The 21,360-nt window shown below is 43.7% G+C and overlaps 4 protein-coding genes across 13 annotated transcripts; 3 read left to right on the forward strand and 1 right to left on the reverse strand.

Annotated features, from left to right (window-relative positions):
* The first annotated feature begins 429 nt into the window (after positions 1-429).
* Positions 430-3,264, forward strand: LOC106656238. The gene is made up of 2 exons (XM_014377062.2): positions 430-1,906; positions 1,979-3,264. The coding sequence occupies exons 1-2, from the start codon at positions 598-600 to the stop codon at positions 3,124-3,126; spliced, it is 2,457 nt and encodes an 818-aa protein (XP_014232548.1). The 5' UTR covers positions 430-597; the 3' UTR covers positions 3,127-3,264.
* Positions 3,265-3,314: 50 nt separating this feature from the next.
* LOC106656239 (oocyte zinc finger protein XlCOF28-like) lies at positions 3,315-5,170 on the forward strand. The gene is made up of 4 exons (XM_014377063.2): positions 3,315-3,741; positions 3,816-3,965; positions 4,026-4,202; positions 4,292-5,170. Exons 1-4 carry the CDS (start codon positions 3,598-3,600, stop codon positions 5,096-5,098), a joined length of 1,278 nt encoding a protein of 425 aa, XP_014232549.1. The 5' UTR covers positions 3,315-3,597; the 3' UTR covers positions 5,099-5,170.
* LOC106656237 lies at positions 5,139-21,331 on the reverse strand. 10 transcript variants are annotated; one of them, XM_014377055.2, is made up of 21 exons: positions 20,801-21,331; positions 17,616-17,817; positions 17,477-17,535; positions 17,221-17,404; positions 16,987-17,153; positions 16,792-16,911; positions 16,551-16,724; positions 15,771-16,482; positions 14,272-15,699; positions 13,752-14,190; positions 12,280-12,448; positions 12,008-12,207; positions 11,307-11,763; positions 10,793-11,041; positions 10,117-10,655; positions 9,257-10,018; positions 8,216-9,171; positions 7,876-8,008; positions 7,710-7,814; positions 7,504-7,629; positions 5,139-7,417 (listed from the first exon to the last, which is right to left on the reverse strand). In XM_014377055.2, the coding sequence occupies exons 2-21, from the start codon at positions 17,784-17,786 to the stop codon at positions 6,654-6,656; spliced, it is 7,914 nt and encodes a 2,637-aa protein (XP_014232541.1). In that variant the 5' UTR covers positions 17,787-17,817; positions 20,801-21,331; the 3' UTR covers positions 5,139-6,653. The 10 variants fall into 10 exon arrangements, with proteins under 10 accessions (XP_014232541.1, XP_014232545.1, XP_014232543.1 ...); XM_014377059.2 differs by having other exon boundaries at positions 16,551-16,709; positions 20,104-21,331; XM_014377057.2 differs by having other exon boundaries at positions 15,771-16,479; positions 20,104-21,331.
* Positions 12,455-13,755, forward strand: LOC106656240 (ribonuclease P protein subunit p25-like protein). Its single transcript, XM_014377064.1, has 4 exons — positions 12,455-12,853; positions 12,932-13,113; positions 13,194-13,289; positions 13,367-13,755. The coding sequence occupies exons 1-4, from the start codon at positions 12,722-12,724 to the stop codon at positions 13,608-13,610; spliced, it is 654 nt and encodes a 217-aa protein (XP_014232550.1). The 5' UTR covers positions 12,455-12,721; the 3' UTR covers positions 13,611-13,755.
* Positions 21,332-21,360: the final 29 nt, after the last annotated feature.

Raw genomic sequence — 21,360 nt, forward strand, 5'->3', positions numbered from 1 at the left:
TTCTTGCTTCGCAGCTCTTTAATCCGATACTTTTTGTGAATATGAATCTCTTTTCCAACTGAACTAGTAATACATTTTTTATTCTCAATTTTATTATTAATTAATTTTGAATAAAACGTAGCTTCAATAGAAAGTAACTAGTCTTTCATATTCACTAGAATTAATTCATACTAAATAAACCAACATGACTTGAAATAATTATATGAAAATTATTACTTCATTCGATACATTCATCTCTATCAAAATTGTATAAAATTGAAGCAATAATAATTTAAACGTTTCATTCATTAAAAATACATCATTTTCATCGAATTCAACCAGTCTATCTCAATAACTTGAGAAAAACGTCTATAAACAACAGCAAAATCTTTGTGTATCATCGACTCGACTCGATCCAAAACTTTCAATCTCTGGGCCATGTAAACATACACAGAGATTCGTTGCCATTATAGCAGCTGCTCAGTCACATCGATCTCGAGCCCAAGTTTCGTCGCGATCACCGCTCGTTCTAATATACGAATCCGTTCGTAAGCGCTTGCAGCGAGAAGCACCAGCCACGATAGCCTCGAAATCGAAAGAGTAAGAAATCGATAGAACATGGACAGCGACGAAGAGTTGACGGTCGAAGAGGACACGCCCGAGAACCTGGCCTTCTTCGATCGTCTCGAAGATCTGGTCCGCAGGGACAGGTATCTCGGGTACGCCCTGAACGAGCGAGTCCTCGGCGACATCCCGTTCGTCCACTGGGTCTTGAAGCGAGCCATCGAGCGGCACCACATGGAGATCGTGCGCCACATCGTCGACGCCGCCAGGATCCCCATCGTGCCGCTCGAGGGCGAGCACGGCCGCACCGCCATCCACCTGGCCTACGATCGGGAGTTCTATCAGGCCTGCGAGCTGATGCTGTACCGCTGCGACGACGCGACCAATCACACGGACCCGGACGGGCTGACGCACTTGCACGTGGCCTGCCACATCGGCTACGTGGACGCGGCCCGGCGCTACCTCGAGTCCGGCGTCGACCCGAATCTCCAGCTGTTTCGCTGGTCGAGGCGCGCGGCCAGATCGCCGCTGCACATAGCCGTGCTGCAGCTGCAACCGGAAATAGTGGAGCTGCTGCTGGAGAAGGGGGCCGACGTCAACCTGCTCGACGACTCGACGGGACGCACGGCCGTGCACCGGCTCTGCGCCATGATCGCCTTCGGGGCCGAGAATCGGCAGCTCTACCTCGTCAACCCGTCGATCTACGCCCGGGCCAAGGCGACCTGGCTGCGACTGCTCGAGACGCTGTGCGAGCACGAGAGCGTGGATTTGAATACGCGCGACAACGAGGGCCTGACGCCCGTAGCCACTCTCATGTTCAATTCGTCGGAGCTGAGCAAGCTGCATCACGACGCCCTGGAGCTGCTGCTGATGAACGGGGCCGATCCGAGGGGCGCCTTCAAGCCGTGCAACTTGACCGCGTTGCACGGCGCCGTCTGGGCGCATCGCGACTTCGGCGACAAGGCCAAGTACAACCGCGAGTTGTCGCACGAGCTCTGCGCCGACCTGGTGCAGATGCTCGCCATCTACGGGGCCGACGTCGAGGCCAGGGACCGATTCGGCCGCTCGGTCCTCGAGATGGCCGTGTCCGCGATCGATCTCGATACGGTGCGCGTGCTGCTGGACCGCGGCGCTCGGCCCCTGTCCAGCCAGGTCGAGTTCAAGCTCGGCTACTTCGAGGACATGTGGCACTTTCTGCCCAGCCTGGAGATGATCGAGCGACTGCTGGCCATTTTGAGACTGTTCGAGAGCTACGACCTCGAGTTCAAGACGAGTCGCGAGGCCGACCTGAGACTCCTCGAGTTTTTGTACAGAATGCAGCAGGTGTACAATCGGGACTCTTTCAGAAATATCCTCGAGTTGGGTGAGTGTCCGAGTGATACATGAATGATCCCTACATGCAAATTAAGCCTTCAAAACTGCTTTTTTATTACAGGCAACGAAAATGTGCTCTACGACGCGATAAAATTAGTGCCCAACGGTAGAGACGGCTGGGACAGGCACAGCGACGTCAGACAGTACATCAGACTGAAATCCGAGCTGGAGCTGCTGGTGAGGCATGAAAAAGCCATCAGGGTGGGCCAACTGTACCTGTCCGAGAGCACAAAATGGGCCTTGGTCTGCGCCACCGATCATCTCAAGAATCACATGAAGGAGTCCTTCGAGGGCTACGACAAGATCGTGACGAGCTATCGATCCAAGGACTGCTGGAGCGAGGAGGATCTGCTCGAGGACTTCAAGTACGCGGCCAGCCTCGAGCTCGACGACGAGACGTCGCTGCTCGACTTGATGCGCGCCTCGCCCCACCGCATGGCCCTGCGATTCCGCGATTTCGGCTTCGAGTACTTCCTGCTGTCGAAAAAGTTTGCCCTCATCGACGGACTCGTGCGCGGCTACATCTCCAAAGTTCTGGTGCGCGGATTCATGACGCGAATGGCCCGCAAGTATCTCGCCATGCTGCTGGAGCGCGGCGACATGCCCGAGGAGGTCGACGTGGCCTTCAAGTACCTCAACAACGACGATCTCATCAAGTTCATCGTCGCGGGCATGTACCTCGAGCCGCTGATGATGAGGCTCAAGGAGCAGGCGGACAGAGACAGGAGAGAACGAGAGGAGAGATCGAGGCAAGAGAGGCTGGAGGCCAGAGCCTGGAGGCGAGCGCTAAAAATTACCGAGCAAGCCAATGAAATCGCTGCTCGTGCAACTGGCCAAGCTATGAAACATCTAATTATTGGCGATGAAACGAATAAAAGCTATGGTGCCGAGAGTCAACGAGTCCACGACGAGGAAAATAAAGGAGAAAAAAATGAATGCAGTGGAGTTCATGAACCCAAACGAGAAACGAGTGACAGCCATGCTACCGATGGCCAAAGTAATGAAAATAATAAAAACGATGTAAGTAAAGGTGACAAAAGCAGAATTGATACAGACGAAAAGCTAAAGAGTAAGTCCGATGAAACTGACCACGAAGCCGAAAAAGAAATGAATAAAAGCATTGATGTCAATGGTAAAAATAAAGAAATCGAGGGCGAAAAAAATAAAAACGATAAGAATGACCCCGAAGAAGCGGAAACTAAACTATGAATTTCAGAACAAGGACAGTACCAAAAACTACATAAAAAAATGACGAACCCGAGCATCGATGTACGCTTCGTGGCAATTTCGACGGCAAAGAGTACATCTGCATCTCTTGTACAAATATAATTCGATTGTTATTGAAAATCACGCTTAAATTTTATTTCATCGACATTCCTGAAAATTTGATTTGATTATTGTTGTACCAACCTTGGCTGCAGCGAGTGCAGTTGATAAAAACGTTTGCTTACGTAGCGACGCTGCTTGTACTGTGCAGTGCACGCCACTTGTAGCAGACGACACAATTGAGCATCGAATATACATACCGTTTGACAGAAAACGTCAATCAATCGTTGTGTACATACAAACTCACTTTCTAAAATCATCGTAACTCGCTGTCAGTGTAATAGCTCTCCGCTTCGTATCTTTTTCAAGAATCATGCATTCCGATCGTCCGTAGATGCGTTGAACATAAAAATTATGAGCGACATGCTGTCCATGCATCATCCCTTGCAATTATGTAGAATGTGCGGCAAGGAGAAGCCACTTGGCACGGACTTGTTTACCGACAAAATCAAGGGCTCGGTACTTTTGTCAATAATTAACAAATATTTCGTCAAGGAGGTGAGCTGATTTTAGTAGTACCTTCATTGCAACAAAGGAGGAGACTTTTTATTCGATAAATATTTTTTACTCAGGCCTTATGTATTTCCATAACTGATCATCTTACCAAGTTCATTTGTACTGATTGCGAGCATCAGATTTGTTCCTTTGATGAATTTTGCTTAATGGTGGCAGATGTACAGAAACAGTTTCAACCGCCCTCGCTGGAGTTAGATTTTGCAGAGGTATATAGAAAACTGCTTATACTCTATGAATGATTCTAACAGGACTTGATTTTCTTTCAGGATATGCTAAATCATCTGAACAGCACTAGCATTCCTGAAAAGCCAAATGATCAACGAGTAAATTTTATACAAAAGAAAAGACAGGTTTGTCCTATCTGTTCAAAAAGTTTTCGATGTCTGTCTCATCTCAACCGGCATAAAATAATACATACTGGTTTGCGGCCTTATGTTTGTGATGTAAGATTTTAATTTGACCATTCTAATCGCATTCATTTACAACTTTTGATTTATTATCTGATTGTATTTTGTAACTTTGATTTCAACAGATATGCAATATGTCTTTCAATCAACAAGAAATAATGTTAAAACATAAACAGTCACATGATGGAAAAAAACAGTTCCAATGTGCCCATTGTCATCAAGCATTTAGATATAAAGTATCCTTAAAGTCTCATGTCATCAATTTTCATTCCATAAATGATCAAGGAATAATGAACAACCATATTGCTCCTTTGCAAGATCAAATGTTGCAATGCCCTGAATGTAATAAACAATTTGCAACCAAGTACAAATTGCAAAGGCACAGAAGATATCATACTGGAGAAAAGCCATATCACTGCAATTACTGTAATCGCTCTTTTTCTCAGTCTTGTAATCTTAAACTTCATCAGCAAAAATATCATCAGATTCTTTGTTCTATTGCACCTCAACCACCTATACAAATTCAACAGCAGCATCATCAGCAGCAACATCAACAACAATTACATTTACAACAACAGCAGCAGCAACAGCAGCAACAAATCCATCATTCCTTGACTCAACCTCCCGAACAACCCATGACTCATGCTTTAAATACCTTCCAACCCATGTTCTTGACTGAAACTGAACTTCAAGATACAATTAATGAAACTATAAATTCAACTGGTGCCGAATCATCTTACATGAATAAATCATACGAAAATCAGTTATACATTGATGATGAGATAGAAACAATGCTAGATCAAGACTTTCATCAATTAGAACGTCAGAAATATGCTGCATTATCCCAAGATAAAACTCCATTTTGTTTAAAGCAACCTGAAACTCCAGAAATATTACATAGTTTATTATATGATGATTCAGAATGTATTTAGAATATTCATAATTATGAATGTAAATAAAATAGAATACGAATTTCACATTACCACTTTATTTGAATTTTAAATATATATATTTATATATAAATATATATAAAAGCAAAAACTCGATTTGGTCTCGCAGTCACGGAACAATCAGTGTTTTTTAGTTACGGGTAATATCTCGTTGTTCATTCAAGTTAAATAGTTATGTTTGTAATAAAAGTTATTAGAAAAATTAATTTTTTAATGAATTAGGAACTCGATTATCGTGTATGTACAAAAAAACGAACAGAATTAAAGTAGGATCTTTCATTATGAAATTAGTACCATACACTTGATCGTTCCCTTACTACAAAATTTCATGTACATATATAACATCTTAGTGAATTACTTTGAATCATGTTTACCATTCAAATACGTTACATAAAATAGCTTACAGTACGACATAATGATTTAATTTATTTCTCATATAGATCTGTGGTAGAATATTATCATTTACAGACACACATTAGTTATCTATCATTTATTTCAATCACATATAATATGCCATTGATTAGCAAAAAATTAATTGTTCGAATGGCACGAAAATGAATAGCAATATAATTGATGATGCAGTGAATGCAGTCATAAATAATAATCTGATTAATTGGAGAGAACAAAAATAACTTTGGAATAATAACACATAGTTGTATCGCAATCCTATAAAATTCTAACAACTATCACAAAAGTATATTGCAGTATAATCAAAAATACTCAGATCACAATTTGATTTCAGTCTGATTAAAAAATAATGCTGAATAAAAAGAACACGGTTTTAATCATATATTTGCAAACTTAGAAACTAGTACCGTGCACTTGTTACTTTCGATCGTCTTGAGTACAGCTTTTTTTTAACAGAGATCGTTCATATTGTATCATTCTGCATTTTTATATAAAATAGATCTACAAATAGACCAGAATACGGTCTAATAATATAATCAAGTGAAAAATCGATGTAAGGCACAGCCCTGCAGTAAGTTTTGCTTTCAGTAATCATAATTCACGTAAAAGTTTACGTGAAACAAGAATTGAGGACTGGTTCATAGTATTGTAAAGTTGATGTATTAATTTATTCAATTTAAGTAGATTCAAGTCTACGTCATCTAGATTCTAAATTTTTGATATTTTAATAAATTACCGGCGCACAAACGTCTACCTTGCAATAATTCACGTGACTCAATTCTTACATGTATGTGAACACGATCAAATGATTTTCAATAACTATTTTAACGATTCAGCAGTTTTGAGATTTGTAAAGAACATACTAAGATTCTTATAATTTACGTCCATTTATCTTTTACTAAACGTCAATCTTCAAAATTATTCGATAGAAAACAAATATTTTCTGTATATTTAACGAGTTAAAAAATTGTATTTTAATTTATACAAATAGCTTACTGCAATGTTACAAAGAATTCTTTTATGATCGTCGTATTAAAAAAGTCAATTTTGCATTGCTAAGACAAAAGTTCTTTGATTACGCCATAAAAGCTAAGCAGCCAAAATTTCCATTTGAAAAATTTAATCTAGCTTAAAACAGTACATTTAACATGCCAGTATTTGTAGCGTAGACTAGCCCTTGTCCAGGTTGTGGAGCCCACCGCATGCAATTCAGACTCACATAAGTAGGCGTGTCTCGATTTTGCTGCAACTCTCTAATTAGCACCATTTTCTTCGAATCCGGTTTCATATCGCTTGTGTCGCTCGGATTATTATTCGCGGAGTTATTGCTCGACGGCCTGGAGCGCGAATTCGAATCGTTCGTACTGTCGTCCTCAGGATGATACGGCGGCGACTGGAAACGCAGAGGTCGTATCTCATCGTCCAGTCGCGGTTGTTCCTGACCCGCCGCGGGGGGTGGTACAAATGTTATGTTCGCGATTCTGCGCAACTCGTCCCTCAAACGATGCTGCGCGGTAATACGCTCCGCACCCGTGGAAAATATACGCTGCGACCTTCGAAGAGGCGAATCGTGCCTTCTTGACGACGAGTCGGAGGTCCTTCTCAAAGAGGAATCAAATGTTCTTCGGAGCGGTGGGAGTGTCGAATCTTCCGCCCGATGGGCAGATGGTTCCTCTGTTAACTTTTCTGGACTTTTTATTGTCTTGTCATCAGTCTCAAACTTGTAAATAAGTGCCATCGGAGACGCACGATTAGGAATTTGAACTCTACGAGAAGCGAGGCCAACAAGTAAATGCTGTGATGTCGGGGACATCGAAACAGAAATAACTGAGTGATCAGTTTGGGTGGAGTATACTTGTTTACCAAGAGTGTCCCATTGTAAACTATAAACACCTGAAATTGATATGACAATCGTTACTATCGTTACTAATTTAAAATACAGAAGTTACAAATAATGAATTTTTCGTAAAATGTCTTACCTATGGTGGTTATTGGGTGCATTCGTGTGGGCTGCACTAGAGTAACCAATAATGCCCCATCATTTGAAATATCGATACTAGCATCGTTGAGAATTTTACATTCCTTCACGACTATATTTTTTTGAGCTGAAGTAAAGAGAGATTAAAATAATAAGTCAAATTTAACGTTAGAATTTCAGATACGTAATATATGAGAAAAAACTCACCGTCTCGTATATCAGGAATAGATGAAAAATCCCACGCTTGAATGCGATAGCTTTGGATTTCCATACCATTGAATGTCATGTTGATCTGATGATCTGTAAAAAATGCTAAAATATTATATACAATTATAAGTTACATCAGGTTTAAATATCTAAAAAAATAATCTACCCCGTATTTCGACGTCATCGCTGTCATTCTCGGGATCTTGGCCACCGCTTGAGCCATCTCCAGTTCGCACAGGCTGAACAGGTCGCGGCACAAAACTATCTCTCCAAGCCTGTGTGAAGAACCATCTATGAATCTAAACGATAAAGAAGACGAAAAAAAAGGTACCAAAACAATTAAATACAACAAATAAATAGATGAAAGGTAATAAATTAAGTTAATCAATAAAGTGAAATAAAAAAAAATGAATCTTGTTTTGATTAAAGTTAAAGTATGCAATAAAAAGAAATCGATGAACAGCTATGAATAAATTAAATCATAATTCGTTGAATATAATTCTAACCTGACTACGAATAGTGCTAGAGTACTGGTGTTCGATAGGATCGAAGTTGGAGTTGGCCGGAGCGGCATTGCCTCGTCGTGCCTCATTATCTAATCTTGAATTTATAAAATAGGGTCTTCCCAGAGTATTACGGGGTCCTCCAAGAATATTATATATGCTACTAAGGTCGCTGACCGGTTGATTGTTGACTCTAATCAACGGTACATTCAAACCACCAGCATTAGTACTATTTGAACCTCTCGCAGTACTCGGGGCACTTGCCGGACCTCTAGCACCGAATGAACTAGATGAACTTGCTGAACCTGATACACCAGCCGAGGCAGATGAGCCAGACGGTCCAGCCACAGCAGCTGCGCCTAAGGAAGCGGCTGAAGTCGCGTTGTGATCGGATGGCGGACCAGCCGATGGCGCGGCCGTTGAGTCGGATGGACCGGCCGGGGCAGCCGCAGCTTCGTCGGCACCCACAGCAGCATCGCGTTCATAATCAGGAATATTTAGAATGGGCCCGCGAGACACTGTGATGGCGGCGAGATGACGAAGACGGTCAAGGGCGTAAACCTCTGGGTCGAACGGACCGAGGACTGGGCGCCAGCGTTCGCGCACGCTGTTCGTCTCGCCGAAGAACGGGCGCCGTCTCATCATGATATCGTAGCGGCGCTGCAGCGTCACCAGGCCGTCCAAGAGCCGTCTACGGCGATCGATGTGACGATCCAAGCGGTTACGCCGGTCGCGGGCATCTCCTCTATTGCTACTGTTGCTGCTACCAGCCACTGAGCCACGATTTTCGGGATCCTCCCGATCGTTATTGCTCGGATTGCTACCGCGCCTGTCGCTGAATCTTTCGGGTGGCACTGCCGGGGCATTACTGCTATCCCTTGGCACGTAACGGCTGCTGATTCTTTCGCGCTCGTTGGTAGTCGTAGGCGGCCTGTCGTGTGCGCTGCTGCGTTCTTCGACTAAAAAAGTGAACAAGGAACAAATGGTAAAATTTCGCTCAAACGACAACAATTGCTCGATGACATTCACTCATATGCGACTTACCGGGTGGTGTTCCATCTGCCGTTGTCCGTCCATCGTCTTCCTCTTCCATAAAGTCGTAGTATTCGAACCTAGAATTGAGTCTACGAGGTGGATAACGAGATGGATAAGATGGAGTGCTCGACGACTGCTGAGGGCCGCTTGTGCCGTTGTCGTTGTTTCTCTGAATGCGTTCTATGATACTCTGAATCTCTAAACACAAACTCTCGTTGTTATCTTGTTCGTTGCCATTGTTGTCGGCGCTGTTACTTGTAGACGGTCGGGCCGTGGTTGTTTCTTGATTCGTAGTCGTCGGTATTCGAGGCTCGTTAACACTGTCGTCAAAAGAATGTACAGTTTCTTGACCCGCCATAGACAATCGCCGCTCGTTTTCATGATTATCAGCCCTGCTGGTCGATGGACGAGCAGAGATTGTTTCTTGACTGGTCGACGCTTGTTGACTCGCATTCCCCTCGATTCGAGTTATTTCATTCATCATATTGATTACGTCCATATCAATATCTCTGGTTTCGCTGGTAGACGGACGTTCACTCGTGGTTTCTTGGCTCGCTTTTCGCTGCTCGTTGTCCTGTTCTGCTTTGCTGGTCGACGGACGAGCACCGTCGTTTGCCATCTTTGTATTCGGCATCGGTTGGGACGTCGATGGATTCGTTGCGCTGCTGTTCTTGGCATCGCCAAACATAGCTGTCAATCTTTCGATTCTTTCGATCGCGGACATCCGTTCTGGCGGTATACCGGTAGCGCTCGGCGGTGTGTTTGTGGCCACTGTCATTCAAGCAACGGAAAAAAACATTAAAAATCATTCACCAGAATGCATTGAAACATGCAATTTGTATTTAATTTCGTAATCAACGATTGCGTACCTGTCGTCGTGCTCGCAGTCGACCTGTCTGAAGAATTTTCATTGGAATTTGAGCTACTACCATCCTGATTCGTTTCATCCATTGGCTCCTCATTCACAGGCGTGGTATTGGTCCCAACGCTAGTTCTGTTTCGCTCGCCGTTGCCGGCTGCCTGTTGCGGCTGTCTCGCGGCCATGGTGGCATCGAAATCGAAATAATTGAAGTGCAGCAATTCACGCCTCGTTCGGGTGTGCTGCTCGAGCAAAAGATCGGTCAGTTCCATGCCCAGGCGCGGCAGTGTGTGCATATTGGAGATCTCCTCGCGGAACAGTCGATCGGAGAGGCTGTTGGAGTTGTTTCCCGGGCGAATTTCCTCGAAGAATCGAGTCAGACTCGCGACCATGAGGCCGTTGAGCACCTCGCGCGCCTGTATCCTGATCAATTCGCGCAGATTCTCTACCATCTCTTGACTCTCGTACTGCTCGGCGGTCATTTCCGTCGAGTCTCTGTACTCGGTCAATCGGACCATCGAGTTGAGTTGATGCAGCAGACCTTGCAGCCTAAAATATACAAAGCAAAAATTGCATTACGGTGTCTGGGGACATCGGAGAAACACGAAAAGAACTAGAAAAAAATTGGAAAAAAAAGATGTAACTAAAAAGCGTATTCTCAAAAACTGAATAAAATGATTGCTAACTTCATGAGCATAGCTGAAGTCGACTCGAGCACTCGGCTACGGCGCGCTAGATGGGTCGTACCGAAGCCGGTCGCACCTGATGACAGCATCTCGTTGCGCCGCTGATTTCTGCGTAATCGATCGTATTGACGATACAAATGAGTAAGATTTTGCACGCTGGCTGCTCGCTTCATGTGTCGTGAGCCCACATATGGCAGCCGTGGTCTACGCAAGTATGTTCTTCTACCATATCGCCACACTCTTTGATATCTAATTTAATTATTCATTTATTCATTCATTTGTGGGCGTTTACCCATGGTTTAAATACATTATCATAAAAACTATCAGTTCACTACTTAATTCATTTTACAATAAATATTTTGATTTTCGTAATAAAAAAAGGACGCAAAGTCAAAAAAAAAAAGATAAGAAAGTTCTTCCAAGCATTTCAAGTATTTGAACCAAACGAACTTATAAATGATAATTACATGGTCGTAATTGAAAAATGAAAATTATGGCGAATGAAAATTCTCACCTGGACTGTCTCTCCTGAAGACTCGAATTAGTCGGCGACTCGGACATGCTGCTCGACGCCGAACTGTCCACCTGGGACGAGGAGCTGGCCTGAGCGTCGTCGCTCGTCGCGGCCGACGTGCTCGCTCGAGGATAGCTCGGTAGAGGATTGGTGGTGGTGGTGGTGCCGCGCGACGTACTCGCTCCTTCGTTGATCGCGCCGCCGCTTCGGCCGCCGGGCTGATGCAGTCGCGCGTCGCCGCTACGCCTCGACAGATCCGAGGGCGTCGGCAGCCTGAGCGAGTCGTAAATACTGGCGGAAATGTCATTGACCAAGTTGGCTATGTTGGAGAGCTGCAGATTGGGGTCGTTCGCGGACGCCGAGCTGTTGTTTCCTTCGACGCCGGCGGACGACGACGACGACGACGCAGCCAAGCCGGAGGCCGATGGGCTCGAGTACGTGTGATCCTCGACGGAGCCTAGTATTAAGCTTTTATTAGAATATACGGACAACCATTTGTTGAACAATCGGCAGAGACCGTCAAAGCGCATTCGCTTGAGCTCTGCGTCGCTTGGTATGAGATTTGTCAGATTTATGGGCGACGCTTCCACGGATGCTGCATCGGCAGCCACTTGGTAATATATATAAAAAATTTCGTTTCTTTGAACCAATTTCTCTGGAGTTCGTCGATTATCGTATAAAAATTACGCAGAGAAACTTACGTTGTGTTTGGTCACTGCCGCTTGGCTCGCCGGCGGTGGAGGTCGACGGCTGCTGAGTACGATCGCCGCTCGTACTCGGCTCCGTGCCCTCTCGTTTGTAATGCTCGATCAATGTCTTTTTGAAGTTTCGCGCCGGCTCCGATTGCGAATCGACATTCGGAGGGAACACCCTGGACGCCTCGGCCGGTGCCTCCTGCGCTCTGTATTCATACCAATTTAGTATACCCTCATATTGTTAGTTATAGAAAAATATTTGTACAGTATTGTTTTACCTGCTAGAGGATAAGGGATCGTTGCTTTGAGGACGATCGGTTGGTCGAGTCGTCATGTACAGATGTCGGATTCGTCGTTGTAGCCTTTCCCATATCCTACGCACTGTTTGTAACTGGGCGATTTCCAAACGCACTCGGCCAAGCCGTTGTATATTCGAAATGTGACGTGCTGCAAGAACGAATTATTATTAGTTTCAATCGATTATTTAGTAATTCGCCAAAGTTAGATTTATTCTTTCATACTAGGTACGAAACGCGTACCGTACCCCAAAACTAATAGTTCTTTTTTTTTTGTTTTGAATATCGCGCCCTTTCCTGCGCTTTCTCCGGCCGACAGGCGACTCTACACGTGAATATTGGTCGACATAACCTGCACAATTTGTTTTGTAAACTAGTCACAACGACGTTCATCAACTGACAATTTTTTGTTGACACAGTGGAAATGGGTAGATCGCGAAAAAAAAAGTTAAAAGACCTCCAGAAATTTGCAAAATGGGATCGAGAAATTGCAATGGAGGACAACAAAAAAATTATTCCGATCAACAATTTACCAGATAAATATTTGATAATGCAAGTGAGTGTTCAATCGTCTCTTTAATGGTTATCAAGTGTCATTAAAATTTCTTAATTGCAATCAATTTTCAAAATATAGGTGAAATATGGTACAAAGATAAGGAAGGTATTAGAGTACGCTATAAAAAATTTCTCCAATTTCAATGACACCATTGTCTGGGAAGCAGAAGGGCAAGCAATTGGTAAAGCCATTACATGCGCTGAGATATTCAAAAGAAAAATTCCAAATATGCATCAATTGAATCATCTTTGCAATGAAACGTATGATCAATAATTACCACTATAATTTTTTTAACTTTCATCTAGATAATTTAAATCATAACAATAAAATTTGCTTTCAGGGCTGAAATTGACCAAAGTGAAAATAAAAAAGTGTCTTGCACACCTCACATTTACATTGTTTTATGCAAAAGTAATGTGCACTCTCAGAAACCTGGGTATGTTAAATTTTTTTTCAATTTACAGCGACAACTACGTTTGATCAAATTATTTACTTTGTTTTATTTTTTAATAGATATCAAGCACCAAATGATACAGGTATTTTTGATAGTTCTGAAAATGATAACTCTAAAAATCAAAATAAGGATAGTAATGTAACTGAATCAGTAGCATCAGAGGAGAAAGCAGAAATAATGAAATCAGCGGCACAAGAGTTTACTTCAATGGGGTTACAATCAGCATTAAAAAGACCTAATAAAAACCCTTGTGAAGCTAGTGCAAAAAAAAAGAAAAAGAAAAAATCTTCTGATGATAGTTAAGTTTCCAAGTCATAATTTTAAGATTGTTAAATTGTACAAAGCTATATTAAATTATTATTTTTATGTACTATAGAATGCATATATTTATATTCTCGCTATGTAAGACTATAGTTATTTCATAGATAATTAAATATGAGTTACCTAATAATCGCAATTCTCTAAATCCTTCATCTGTACTTTGACTGTCTTGATCATTATTAGAGCCAACAGTTGTGGTTGTTGTAGATTCATTTCGAGTTCTAGCAGTTGCCACATCATTTTGTTCAACGGATTCAGTATTACTAGATCTCGATTCCGTCTCTGCGCGTTCAGCAGCAGATAATAGATTTTGCAGACCTGTATTGATCCTCCGATTTACGCTTGGTGGTTGGTCGTCTACTTCCATAGGAGAAGATGTACTGGCTACAGGATCATCAGCCATACGACGATTAATCGATTCTTGAAGACTTCTGAACGGATACAGAGGTGGCTGTTCGTAACGAGTCGAACTAGCTGAAATTGGTGACAAGCGATCGGTGGGATCCGATACTCGAGATCTAAACGGTAGCCTCCAGTTATCTTCTCTGGGTGGTTGTGAAATCTAAAAATGACACATACGTCGTAACAATCATCTGAAGATCATTTCAAACGGCTTTTGACAATACGTATAAAACTATTTTACCTGCGGATTGCTATTGTTGGAGTCTAGTTGTATCCAGCGACTTGCCCTCCTACGAAAACTAGCACTCGCACTGTTATCGCCATGGCGCTCGTCGTGATTCGAATCCGAGTTGCTGTTTTCCTCGAGTAACCAGTAGCCATTCTCGGACTGCTCCCCAGCATTCTCCGTTTCGTTCGCTGTTGCTGCAGTTGTCGCCGCCGCTGCTGTTGCTGCTGCTGCTGCTGCTGCTGGAGGTGTCGGTGCCGCAGCCGTAGCAGTCATTTCAGTCATTGTGACAGAATTTAGATAGCGTTGAAACGCGTCCCAGAAAATATCGAAATTACTCTGGGATATGCGCTGAGCGCTTCTTATGATGCGCGACGTGTGTCTGGTGTTTAATTCGTCGGTCGGGTCAGCAGCGGAACTCGGGCCCGCTTCGTTATTAACCACGTTCGAAGATTCGGGTTGATCGCGAGGGTTGGCAGTGGTACTGCTACTGGGAGTAGTTGCGCCAATATTACTGCGCTGCGTGACACCAGAGCGAGTCGGTTGAAAAGCCGACCGCGATGAGACGGAAAATGAACCTCGACGAGTGGTAGGAACTCCGGCGGTGCTGTCGTCGCTCGACAACGAGCTGTACTCGGGATTATCCGGGGCAGGATAATTGACGTCGCTCTCTATTCTTCTTCGGCTCGTTCTGGGCTGTTCGTCTAGAATATCGTCCGACTCCAGTGGCCTTCGCCTCGATGCGCTCAACGTCGGTACGTACGAAGCTTCGCTGTCCTCCGACGTCGGTGGAGATTGGTTCGGAGCCTCCTGCTGCGTTTCTTCCTCGTCGCGTACGGTCAGCACAGGCTGCACTGTCACGACGTCTTCTTCGACGTTGGCGTCGGCACTACTACTAGGCACTACCTGCGGTGATACTTGGCCGTCTGGATTCGAGGCCGAGGCGGCGGTCGTCGACTCCCTGAAGCGCATCTCGTCCATGAAAGTCGCGAGCTGGTCTCTCAGCGCTTCGATACGGTAATTCGTATCGATCAGCTGACCCTCCATATTGTTGAGCTCCTGCACCTCGTCGTTTAACAGCCTGAGAAAAGTCATCAAGCGCCAGTTCGAAGCGTGGTTACGCATTCTGGACATGGAGCTGATGCGAGAACGCAGACCCTCTCGCAATTTGTACAGGTTCATCAGGCAGATGCTGTTGTTCTGAGCGGTGTCCTGCAGATCGTCGCGCATCAGGTTCATGCCCGCTCGCACGACCTGTCCGGACTCCGACATGAACAAACGTAGATTTTGCTGAAGTCGCTCGAGGCTCACGTTCGTCTCTTGTGCGCTGAAGTTCAGTATGTTCCGTAACATCTGGGCGAATGCTTCGGCGAGAAAGTAATTATTGGGCTCCTGCGAATTAGCGGCGACCGCCTCGTTTTCTGCATTCCGATCGGCTTGTTGCTGCAACACGACAATCGAGGATTATTCAGTCCGCCGCGTTTAAACATTTCAATTCGAGGGAATAAACTCACCTGTGCTTCTCTGCGTCGACGATACTCCAGCAAGGATGTCCTGTACTGATCGAAGCGCCGATGTCTCTCTCTGATCCGATTGCGATTTCGTCGCAGTCGCTCGTAAAGAGATACACGATGATCCGACTCTTCGTGTGGTTCATCCGATTGAAGGATGTCGTCCTCGTTGCTTTCCTCGTCCGACTCTATGCGTCTCAAAGTGTGCGCTACGTCGTCGGCTGCCTCGGCTACGTTTGGATTAGCTGCTGGCGGCGGCCTGTGCTGAGTACCCGAGGGTGCCGGAAAGTTGAACGACGAGGACGTCGACACAGAAGGAGAAGCGGCTGGTGATCTCGCGCTTGCTCTCCTGTTATTAATATTGCTGCCGCTTGTGGCACTGTACGTTAGCGGGTAATCTTGGGCGAATGTTGACCAAGCCGCTCTGCGGGGATGAGTTTCCGGGGTCGAGTCTCTGACGTCGAGCGGCATCATGCCACCCACTCCTGGCACGTTGTACGAGACGCGCAGGTGGTGATTCAGTGGCAGGCGAATATAATCCGAGGAGCGACTAGGAATCGATTGACTATTCGAGTTCGATCTATGTGACGTGTAGTTTCGCGCAATTGGACGACGACGCGGTCGTTCGATCATAGGATCGTCGAAATAAACTACCCTTGATCCGCCGACACCCATGTGCGCAAACGATTCTCGCGGTAACATTCTGCGCTGACTTCTGTGCAAAATGAAAATAAGTAAATTGTCTCGGACAATATTTGTCGAAACGTTATTGAGATTACTCACAAATATGATCTACGAGGCAGGATAAGTCTCTCCGGTCGTGGAGCATCTGGTGGATTGTTATCACGATTATTGTCACCATCGTTCATTTGTGGAGCATGAAGCGGAGAGCCATTCCAATGAGGATACAAATCGCCCTCATAAAACCTTTCCCTTTGAGCTCTATTACGTATATATCTTTAATATATTAATTAAGTGAATAATACCGACTATAGAATAAATAATTAATGTTCATCGCAGTTACCTAGAAATGGGTATTGTACGTATTAAATGTTCCACTGGTGGTCTATCCCATTGAGAGTTTTGAGTTGGATTTGCAATACCAGTTATAAGTTTCTGTCCCAAGTTGTCAAAAGCCACATACCTAAAAATTTTCCATTTTATAATGTACATTCACAATGATAGAATCATTGTATACCTAATAAAATAATCAACATACCTGACTTTCTCTCTATGGGAGTTGGTAGTGACATGTTTCTCTGGCTCTGGTTTATCCCAATCCCAAAAATGAACTTCATTGTACGTTGCAATAGCTAGTAATCTGTATACCGGATGAAAAGCCAAAGATGCAATTTGACTCTTTGAATTCCATATTTCACTACCCCCCTGCGAAAAAAATTGCCTGTAATTAAAATGTTCACAAAACATAAATTCTTACATAAAGCATATTTACACTCAGATCCCAAACTCGAACTTGTCCACCAAGGCATCCTGAAGCTAAAATATCGTTGCTTATAGGATGAAAGGCTATACACCATGGTGTTCGGGGGTGACCTGATAAAATTTTTAAATTTTTTCCCGTTGTTAAGTCTGTGATATAGATGTCATGGTTCCCATGAGTTGATGCCACTTTTGAGCTATTTAATAACATGAAAAAGTTGTACAGCTGGGTAAGTAACATATTAAAACTGTTTATAATTAATATTTACCCATCTGGACTAAACACCATTAAAAATGTAGTTCTAGGAACTCCAGGTAGTTCACATTTCTGAAAATGACATTAATTTTATGTAAAAAATCACTGCAAAAAATATAAGTTTCTTCAAAGAATATTTTATTTTTACTTACTAATTCTTCTAAATTTTTTATGACAAGTTTTGTTTCTGCAATGTGTTCAAATTCTCTAGTACTAGATATATTTGTCATGTGAAAGCCACTATCACGTAGCATTAAATTTCGTAATACATTTTGAGTTTGACTGTTGTGGTACAGTCTTGATTTGTTTTGGTCTTTATCCATTTATTCTGATTTTATAGGATCCAGTGCGACTCTGAAAATTTAAATAGATTTTGGTAAAACTTCACTATTCACAATAAAAAGATCAAATGTATATTTTCAAACTTGAGTTGTGCATTAGAAACTTTAATGTACTTTAGAATCAATCACAATTTACAAAATTAGTAACGTTGAATGCAAGTTTAAAATTTCTACTGTTCAAAGCTGAACTGATTAAATACAATGAATTTTCCACGACTTTTGTTATTAATATTGGGAACTTGGGAGGTACTAAAAATAAGTAATAACAAAAGAAAATAAAGTTTGGTCTGCTAACCATTGATTTCTAAACAAAAGAAATGTTCCTATTCTACGAACTATCGAAAGTCGCAGTTGTTGAAAAACGTAATAATCAAACCCAACACTATAAATAAAAAAGAGTTACAGAGAATGAAAATTCTCAACACCACCGCAAAATTGTACCGAATAAAAATATTGGATGATCGCAAATACAGATCGTAAAAAGCGGATGCTTCGTCACGAGCTAAATAAAATAAGGCCTGTGCATCGCACAAATCATCGTCCAAATTTTATGCACAACACAATGATTTACTTATAAACGTACCTAAAATCCCCATTTATACATCGTAAAATGTTAAAAAAAAATAAACTATTGGGCGGTGTGCGCGAAAAAAACACCAAACGCTGCTGCTGTGCATGCTACACAACGAAACAACAATAACAACAATCGACGAGAAGTCGCAGTAGCTGGAAGAAGCTCTAGCCGACGTCGTGAATTTCAGTCATTTTGGAAGAGATAAGAAAATTGCACGAATAAGGCGCACCACCAGAAGTGTAGCAGCAGCAGCAGCGACAGCGACAGCGTGTTATATATCTGTATGTGTTACATTGCTTTTTATGCGTATGCGTGCGCTCTCGAACATACACTAACTCTGCAATATATGTAACACATGCACGACGACGACGACGACGTCGAGGAGTAGGCGACATTTGCCGAGTTTACATTACAAAAAGCGTTTTACATTTCTCGCGCTGCAGAGGCGGCTTGTGCGCACGATGAAAAAAGCACACGAGAACTGCAGAAATGTGCTCCCGATACTGGACGCTGCAGCAGCGGCATTTCTCAACGTCAAAAGAAGCACATTATCATCGAGAAAGTATAATTACACTTCGGGAGCGATTCGTGAGCAGGGCTCCATACATACATCGCCGTTGCGCGCGCGGTGAATCACAGTGCCTATGCTGCTGCTGCTGTTTATATATCTGTATGTATGTATCGTTAATTCTGGCGTTCTCGCATTGTGGCGCGCTGTGTGTAGTGTGTGACGTGTGTGTGTGTGTGTGTGTGTGTGTGTGTAAGCTAAGCATGATCGTGCGTATACTTGTGTGCAGCAGTGTCGTTTGTATACGAGTTGCGCTTAGTTTACATGCACGCGCCGCGACTCCTGTATACGTACACACAGCATTGTATATACATTACAAACATGCCGTATGTTATATATACACGAAACAGAAGACAGAGGCTCGAAGGCACATTGTGTTGCCACCGCGCCGTGAAGTGACGTATAGGCTTATATAGGTACATACTACGAGACAACGAGAGCGGTGCGAGGCGACGACGTCGGTCGACCTCCCGAGACGATCGACGAAAACAAATGCGTGTACAAATTTATCGTAAACGGAGGAGAGCTATGTATTCTATACATGTACGATACGTTAAAGCATCTCGTATACGGAACAAGTGAAGAACTATATCACCGTATTTTATTGTATACATGGAGCTACGATGCAAGGTTGCTCCGAAAATCGCACACTACAATACGTGCGGTAAATTCATCGAGATGCACAATGTGCAACGGTGCAGTTTTCGCGCTCACCTGTTCTCGGCCCGCGCCGCTCACAGAGATATGTTTCTTGCTGCGAGAAGCTCGCGAGCACACGCGCGTGTTTTGTACGCGTCTAATATTGCACGATAAATATACCTGCGCCCGAACGCACAAACGCACGGTAAAAGGCCTGCCGTTGCTCGACGAGCTGAGTTGAGCTGATTCCGCAATCAGCTCGTAAAAACACACTCCCGTCGGCGCGGCCATGTGAACGTATATATATAAGCAGCATAATGTGCAATCCGTGTGCAGCAGCAGCAGCAACAGCAACGGCAGCTATACGTTTTATTATTATGTACACAAATGTCTCTTTCTCGCTCATTGCTGCGGGGGCAAGTGTGTATACGCGATACCGTACAACATATCTCACGTACGCGCAGGATCATCACTTTCGACATTTTATAGATATACATGCATCTACAGGCAGCTCTCACCTCAATCCCTGAGATTATGATTTTTGCAGCTCTCCCTGTCGCAGCACCAGCAGCAGCTTAGCTGTTCGCTTGCAGCCTGCATGTATATAATACAGCCGAGCTTATACACCACGGAGTGGGTTGTATACGTTGCGGGTTGCACTCACAAATTATATCTCGACGCTATATAACGGCTATATAGCTTCGCACGTACATGTATTTTTTATTCTTTGTTGCGTGTATACGACGTTTTATAATTTAAAATTATAAAACAATATATACAAGTACACGCATGCACGCACACACACACACACACACAAACACGCTGATCTTAATGTGCTGCGGGGCTCGACTGGCTGCAAAAGCGTCAGTTCCACAACACTCGCCACACGACTATCCGTGCGATATCCTTTTTTTTGTGTGTGTTCTGCTAGCTAGTTGGCAGTTGGGCCTACAGAAGCAACACTACACCGAAACACAGCGTATATACGAACACTGTGCGTTAATGTACAACACATATGTGTGCGTGCGATAATGTACTCGTCGATACGTCGTCTATCGGCACACCACAGCAGCAGCAGCACCAAGCTAACGAGTCGTTTGTCGTATCTCGCATGAGGCCAGTCAGTCACTGATCGAGCCCTTCCCTATGACGATTGACGATGGCTGATAATAATAAACACACACACACGACACTGTTGTGCGCTGTCACATGTACCTTGATAAATGCAACTCATGGATTACGAAGCTCGAGCCGAGTCTGAGCAGCAGCAGCAACAGCAGCAGCATCATTATATATTATTGTATGTTATACGTACATACATACGATATAAGCGCACGGTCACGATATGGCGAACTGCTGCTGCCAACAGCTCTCTAGTAGAGGCTAGCTGCTGCTCTCGACGCAGCGCGCGCGTTAATTACCCACGTCCGCGCGCGTCGTCTCTTTCACTATCTGTCTCGGACGCGCGACTCTATCCTATATCGTTTGCTTCGCTGTTATCGTGCGACTGATGTGCGTACGCGAAAGCTTCGAACTTGACTCGTAGTTGGGTGGGTGTATCGAACGCACAAATTGTGAATTTCAAATGCTTGCAGCGTAGAAAGCCTCTTACCATAACGGGCGCTAATTCAATGCATTTTTTTTATAATACTTTCTGGTAAAAATCATGAAAAACGGAAACTTTAGAATTGGCACGAGTCTTGTTATATTACTCTCGACGAAGAACCGACTTTAAGCTCTTTGTTTTTTAATTTAATTTGATTTTATTAATACGC

This window comes from Trichogramma pretiosum, unplaced genomic scaffold (genome assembly GCF_000599845.2).
Source record: "Trichogramma pretiosum strain Unisexual culture from Peru unplaced genomic scaffold, Tpre_2.0 scaffold40, whole genome shotgun sequence".
Taxonomy (NCBI): domain Eukaryota; kingdom Metazoa; phylum Arthropoda; class Insecta; order Hymenoptera; family Trichogrammatidae; genus Trichogramma; species Trichogramma pretiosum.